At 35.8% G+C, this 6734-nt stretch overlaps 2 protein-coding genes across 3 annotated transcripts; one reads left to right on the forward strand and one right to left on the reverse strand.

Annotated features, from left to right (window-relative positions):
• The first annotated feature begins 314 nt into the window (after positions 1-314).
• On the forward strand, positions 315-3188 carry LOC129572543 (phospholipase A1 VesT1.02-like). Its single transcript, XM_055452515.1, has 8 exons — positions 315-408; positions 958-1130; positions 1328-1451; positions 1767-2012; positions 2121-2260; positions 2333-2375; positions 2451-2634; positions 2760-3188. The coding sequence occupies exons 1-8, from the start codon at positions 354-356 to the stop codon at positions 2944-2946; spliced, it is 1152 nt and encodes a 383-aa protein (XP_055308490.1). The 5' UTR covers positions 315-353; the 3' UTR covers positions 2947-3188.
• A 22-nt stretch (positions 3189-3210) lies between these two features.
• LOC129572545 (phospholipase A1 member A-like) lies at positions 3211-6477 on the reverse strand. 2 transcript variants are annotated; one of them, XM_055452518.1, is made up of 7 exons: positions 6012-6477; positions 5730-5896; positions 4270-4564; positions 4115-4192; positions 3800-3976; positions 3430-3649; positions 3211-3339 (listed from the first exon to the last, which is right to left on the reverse strand). In XM_055452518.1, coding segments are annotated over exons 1-7 (1047 nt in total). In that variant the 5' UTR covers positions 6013-6477; the 3' UTR covers positions 3211-3230. The 2 variants fall into 2 exon arrangements, with proteins under 2 accessions (XP_055308493.1, XP_055308492.1); XM_055452517.1 differs by having other exon boundaries at positions 6008-6477.
• Between the last annotated feature and the right edge of the window lie 257 nt (positions 6478-6734).

Here is a 6734-nt window from a genome sequence, read left to right on the forward strand (position 1 = left end):
AAGTATTACAATACTTTTTAAATCAATAACATGTTATTGTTCTTTTGTTTGATATCAGAGTCTTCGGTAAGCTTTGCTTCAGGTAAACAAGTTTCGATCAGTAGGTGATTTGTGCACGAATGTTTTTTGAGCAGTGGACATTTTAAAAATTGCAAAGAGGAAACACATTTCAACAAATTGAACGAAAAACACCGACGAACATAGTTTGATTTCGCTCAGTGTATTTTTTGTGCCGTTGTGGTTTTCATGGAGACTTTTACGAAAACGAAAGAGTGTATTGAGTAGTTGAAGTTTTTGTTTTGAACGCAGTGATACGGAAAAAAAAACATTGAAAATAAAATTAAAATCCCACTATGACAATATTAACGTGTAGCATTTTTGCATTGACACTGGTCAGCACCATCAATTGTAAGTGCCTACACCTACAAATATTCTTTAATGCACATGTTTTTATTTATTTCTTGCTCGAGTATAGAGTGAACTTCAGAATAAAATCATCTTTGTTTTGTGTGTTTCACTATCGCTTGAAAAATCTATATCAATATTCAGAAATATATCGGTTGATGAGCAGAAACAAAGTGAAAAAAAAAACACTATGATTCTGGTTATTGGAGAATTGCTGCGATTACCTTGTACTGAATTGAACTTCATGTACGAAGAGCGAAGATAAAAAAGCGTTCTATTTTCAGCGAGATCGACGATAGTAGACATATATACGAACATCACAGTTCTTGTGTTGAAAAGGAACAAAAATCATTTGGATACACAAACATAGTTCAATATTTCAAGGCTTTGGTTGAGTGTTGTTGATATGGTCGCGATATCCAAAAACGAATTTAATTATACCGGCGATGAATATCGGTGTTGAAATATATACATTAGAAATTAATAGAAATATGTGAATGACACATCTAAAATACGATGTCGATGATTTCGATGTGTCATTTGCATTTACAGTGATTGATGCTCAAGGGCCAGTTGCGACGGCTCTATTTCTCGGTGAACCTGGCCTCTTCAATACAACACGAGAGGATTGTGTGTGGAAGCATGTCAATGATGGAGATCAGTGTCCAGATCCAGATATCACAATGACTCTGTTTCCACCGAAAAAACTTCATGCGAACGCAAAGGTAAATTTTAACTAATCATCAAATACAAACAAAATAATCATTCATTTCCGATCTGTCTGATCAATGATGTACGGAATAAAATATCTAAAGTCTCAAAAGACTCAAAGGCATTGAACCTTTAGCGCTTATCTCGAAGTAGTTTTGCGTTTTCATCCATATTTTTCCTTCAAAACATTCGCTTGTCTGCACTTTTTCAGGTAGACATCGCTCAACGTGATTGGTTACGAAACAGTGGCTGGGACCGCGAAAAGGAAAATGTGATTCTAATTCATGGCTACGGTGGCAGCGTTAACGCTTTGCCCATGTCTGTCTTACGAGATGGTAATTACACCTTTTTCATTGTTACGAATTAGTTGTTATAATAAGCCCATGCGTGTTTCTAATATACTTTAATCAAGTGTCTGTATGTTTGGTTTGAAAAATGAATTCAAGCCGAAAATTAAATTACAAAAGCGTTATCAATATAGACAATGTTTATTAGACACTGATTTCAAGTCAATCATAATGAATTGCAATTTAAATTGATTGAATTGCTTTTATGTTTTTCGGTTTTGTTTTGCCTCAATTTGCTATTTATTTCTTTTTTTCATCGTAACATGATGCAATTTGAATTCAAAAACTTTAACAACAAAAAAGCCTACGTGAATCATGGTGACTACAATGTGTTTATGGTGGATTGGGGAGTTCTGTGTCGGCCGCCGTGTTATGTAGCAGCTGTTAACAATCTAAAACCTGTTGCAAATTGCTTGGCGCAAGCTTTTACGTTTTTACGTAATTCTGGTATGCCGGTTCAGCAAACGCTTTGTGTTGGCCACAGCCTGGGGGCCCATGTTTGCGGTTTGATGGCAAACTATTTAGATTTTCGCATCGAACGGATTATCGGTAAGTAGTACATTCCCTTCATTATCTCTCGCTTTAATTCATATTTTACGTATTAAGAGGTGCAATTCATGTAGGTACTCAATCACTTTTTCCTTTTTGTGGCTGTAGCTCTCGATCCAGCCCGTCCATTGATATCGCCAGTCATCGGAAATCGACTAGACAGCGGCGATGCAAAATCAGTTCAAGTCATGCACACAAATGCTGGATACTATGGTGAAGGCGGACGTGTTGGACATGTGGATTTCTGTGTAAAAAATTATTATTTTTTTATTTGAAATAAAATGCATGATTGAAATTCATTTTTCGATTCATTCGGATAGATAAATGGTGGCAGACGACAACCGTATTGTTCCAGTACTTCGAGTAATTAATTGCATTTCGCAAATAGAAAAGGAAAACCAAATGACGCGTCGTTTCTTTCTCTTTTTCGGTTCCCAGATGCGAATTTGTGCAGTCACATTTGGTCCGTTTGCTATTTATCACAGAGCATCTACGATAGTTCGCTCATGAATGCGGAACCGTGCACCAGACGATGTCCAGTTGGTATTCGCAGACACAATCGATTTTTGTATCGGCAAAATGTCGGTTTCGATATTCCAATGGGTCAACACACTCCAATAAAGTAATTTTTCGTTCCACTTACCGTTCTTTTTGTCCCTCTGTTTGATTAATTTTCTCTCTATTGCTCTAAATCTCGACTCGATTTACATTTTCACTGAAATTTTATAAATTTTTTTCATCTTGCAGTGCCTACGGCTCGTATTGTCTGAAAGATAATGGAGTACCATTTTGCCCGTCAGAAAGCAATCCAGTCGGCGATGTCCGATGCTGCATCGGAGCGCAAAATCAGGACGGTGGTCTTGATGAGATCAGTTATCGTGACAATTCCATTGAAACAATGGTCGATTTAATGAAATCGCGAGACAGAACCTAAAACAATGCTTTTCCACTCCTTTCCATTCGCTCTCCAGGTGGAAAGTTTTGTGTGCTTTTTCTTCCTGTTTCTCATCAAATGAATAGCAATTTTAAGTTGCAAATGATTAGTTTAGATAGCAAATTTATTCGAATTACCATTTGATAAAAACAAATTTTAAGTACAATGACCCATATTTTTTCTCTCTCGATATGAATGATTCTTTGACAGATATAAATAACATTTTTCTGGTAGAAAAAAGTAAACAACCGATCAGACTTATTTCTATCTAATTTACGAGTATTTTAGGTAAACATATCGACAAAACTGCAACATCTTCGTGTGCCAATTTTTTCTTTAGTCCTCGAACAAAACGGCTTTTCCATAGCTGATAAGCAATATGATCCATGAGCACTAAATGGAGAATCGGAAACAAATTTAACATTTTTCTTTATTCAAAGACGATGTTGCGCAAATATGGCTTTAAGTCATTTAATGTCAAACCTCATGTTCATGCTAAGCACAATATTGTCTGGTGTATCACCAGCAATGGAGTTGTCATGAATGGCTGACTGATCGGACGGATTGAACACTTTTGCAATTTGAAACACACTCAAATGCGGACACACTTGTGTACAGCGCTTGGCTTCCATTTGATATTCATCGTTGAACAAACTCTGAGCTACAAAACACATTGCATACAAATGGCTGCACAGATTTGGATCTATGTTTTGACCAACAAGGCATTTCGAAAAGAACAAAAAAGAAATCACAAGTAAACTTATCAATAAAATTCAATCAAATCAATAAAAAGGAAAAGAATCGAATCTAATTCCCAAAACGAAACAAAGGAAATATCAAGATGTGTTCATACTTTGAGAATTTTGGCAAAACGGTTGCATATTGCCATTGTTGATGCATACATCTAAATGGCCAATCGATCCTATGTCACCGTAGTAGCCGGCATTTGTTTGAATTGTCTGTACAAAGGTTGCATCGCGCCAGCTTAATCGATCCGTATCGGAGATCAAGGGAAGTGCTGCATCTAAGCCTGAAATGTTACACAACGACACAATTATAGCAAATGTGGGAGCTCAACAAACTTGGTTCGGATAAATAATTGAAAATCATAAGAATGTTATTGTTAATTTGTATGTTGTTGGTAGTGGTGCCAACCGAAAATACTTACCAATAATTTTTTTCAGCCGGAATCCCAGGTATCGTCTTAAGAGGCCGCAGCCATGTGCACCGATACTATGACCAATGCCTATATACAATGGAATCGAAGAAAAAATATGAAAAAATGTGCGCAAAAGATACTCATCGACACCACCAAATACATACATGTGATGCTTTGCTTTTGCATGCCGGAATTCATGAAGTTTTTGAGGTAAGATGCCACACAGTTGCTAACATATTTAATGTTCTGGACGAGTGACACATAGCACGGTGCGCGGCTCACTGGTCCATAATCGATCATGAAAAAGTTGTATTCTCCACTTTGTATGAAAGCTTCTTGCATTATGAGTGTTGGTGGGCTGCCATCACCGGCAGCATACCCATGAATAAAGATGACATTCTCTTTATCCGCATTCCAATGTGGCGTATCCAACAGCCAATCAGGGCTCATTGGATCTATCTAAAACCATCATAGAAATAAATTGCATTTATTTATTTATTAATTTATAAAATAAATTTCATTCAACAAGTAGCAGTCGGTAAACCTCAAGACTAGCATTCAAAATGTTTCGCACAAAAGCTATGCATTTGAAAGGTTTGTTTTCTTTTCGCTTTTGTTGTAATTAAGCTTAAAAGTATGAAAGCTATTTGAATTGGTGTTGGAGATTAAATGTAAATCCGTTATTCGTTGACTGAAGAACGATTACATGTTAGTACAGTTAGTTTGAAAATGCATGGATTCGTTTGGTTCGAATATCACCACTTTGAAAAATTAATGTAAAAATGTAAGAAAATGATTCTTTTCAACCATTTCCTAGTTATAAAACCATATTTGAATTTTTATTCCATTTAGCCCCTAAAGAATGTGCACAATAGAAACATCTACATAAATAGCATTTATACCAAATATGTTGAAATAGATGGACAATACATACCGAATATTTCATATTCGACAGTTTTATTTAATTTCGAAGCGCCAAAGAGTGTGAGAGAAACCAAAGCCAAAACAATTCATGGCAACGAAACGATTACAACTGGTTGATTTCAATTTCAATTACACGAATCATTATAAATCGCAGTCGAATCTACTTTTTCTCAGTATGTTAGTTTTAATCGGATGGCAGGCCTTTGAAGGGCAGATTAGATTAGATGGGCGGATCTTTGATGGGCTGATTATATTTTTTTCAAATAAGTTGCAATTTGTCATTGTCACCCAATTCTGATGTGAATCTTAAAGTTATCACTTTGTCGTCTTAACGAGCAGCTTTGAGAACTAAATTTTATTTTATTTTATCATTCAAAGGTTTTAGGTTTATTTAGATCTTGACTATTCACCATCTTCTAGACTACTGGCTTATTTATATGCAGAAAATATGTCAACTTATGCTAAGGCTCCTAAGACAATAAACTTAAAGAAAATATTCTTTTTTATTGTTTCTCAAAAGCTAATTTTGATTGTGCGTTGGATTTCAATCTGAATATGTGTCGCTCGTCGCTCCATATAACTCGCGCACATTCTTACGGCAAATGAGCAACGACAACGAACAATCAGTAGCACAGGTATATTCGTTTTCGTACATGATAAAGATGCAAAAATGAGAAGATCGGTATAACTGATTACTTACCAATTCTTTGTTGGTTCCATTGGAATATAGCCAAATTCTTACATCTTTGGTACAAAGTTTACGATCTTTAAACGCATTCCGCCAAACGCAGTCTTTGTGCGTTGTATTAATATATTCGCGTAATCCGAGATACAATTGTTCGTCGATATAATTGTCCAGCAAATTCACTACAATGATAATAGAAAAAAACAGAAGAAATCGGTGTTAAATGATGGGTTTGAAAACGGTGACATCAGTACAATATATGCTAATTAACGAAATGGGCATTAACGTCATACACACTAAAGCTGTTGTCAAAACGGCGAAGTTCACACCACCGATGAAAAGAATTGGGCCGATTTTCATTTCAAATGAACAAAACACACAGAATCGTACACGTTTTGGTGAAGTGTTTTGACGAGAAAATTTTGTACAAAAAGGCCAGCGCAGAATAATACAACACACAAAATAAACTGATCGATATAAACGATACACAATCAAATAACCACACTGTAGTTGAATTTTAGTGACTTCATTGATCTCATCTGGTGTTAAAATACAAATGCAACACTTGCTTATCTATCAACAGTACAAAAAACTAAAATGTGATAAGAATTTTTTCGCCCAGTGACATGTTTGAAGGAGATCCAATTCGAGAATGATTAGAACACCAAAAAACACGACAAAGAACGACACAATTGTTCGAAAAACCACCTCACTACTGGTGTTAATGATTTTACTCTGTTTACGTGAGCTCTCAGCTTACATTCGGAACTAGGGTGATTGTGTGTTAAAAGAATTCACTCTTTTGATGTAAATTCAGTGATATGTACGCATAATTAGCAAAAACGCGCGCGCGTCATCATTACGATGCGCTTACTACTACGCTTTTATTATTGTGTCTCTGGCGTTGTGCTGGCTACGTTGTGCCACGTGCTATATGTGAATGTTTATGTTATTTTCAACATTCGCAATTGCTTTGAAATTGTGTACTGTGATTCGTTCCTTCCCATTTTTGTACTTATT

This window comes from Sitodiplosis mosellana, unplaced genomic scaffold (genome assembly GCF_009176505.1).
Source record: "Sitodiplosis mosellana isolate CC-2019 unplaced genomic scaffold, AAFC_SMos_1.0 Smas_scaffold_5189, whole genome shotgun sequence".
NCBI classification, from domain to species: Eukaryota; Metazoa; Arthropoda; class Insecta; order Diptera; family Cecidomyiidae; genus Sitodiplosis; species Sitodiplosis mosellana.

Bases quoted from the DNA above. Each gene is read 5' to 3' on its own strand.
- LOC129572543 (XM_055452515.1), top strand. From the start codon at position 354: ATGACAATATTAACGTGTAGCATTTTTGCATTGACACTGGTCAGCACC. The intron at 1,452-1,766 runs GTAATTACACCT...ACAACAAAAAAG, and splicing joins CATGTCTGTCTTACGAGATG to CCTACGTGAATCATGGTGAC. The intron at 2,013-2,120 runs GTAAGTAGTACA...TTGTGGCTGTAG, and splicing joins TCGCATCGAACGGATTATCG to CTCTCGATCCAGCCCGTCCA.
- LOC129572545 (XM_055452517.1), bottom strand. From the start codon at position 6,074: ATGAAAATCGGCCCAATTCTTTTCATCGGTGGTGTGAACTTCGCCGTT. The intron at 5,897-6,007 runs GTATGACGTTAA...TTATCATTGTAG, and splicing joins TTTGACAACAGCTTTAGTGT to TGAATTTGCTGGACAATTAT. The intron at 4,193-4,269 runs GTATGTATTTGG...CATTGTATATAG, and splicing joins GCAAAAGCAAAGCATCACAT to GCATTGGTCATAGTATCGGT.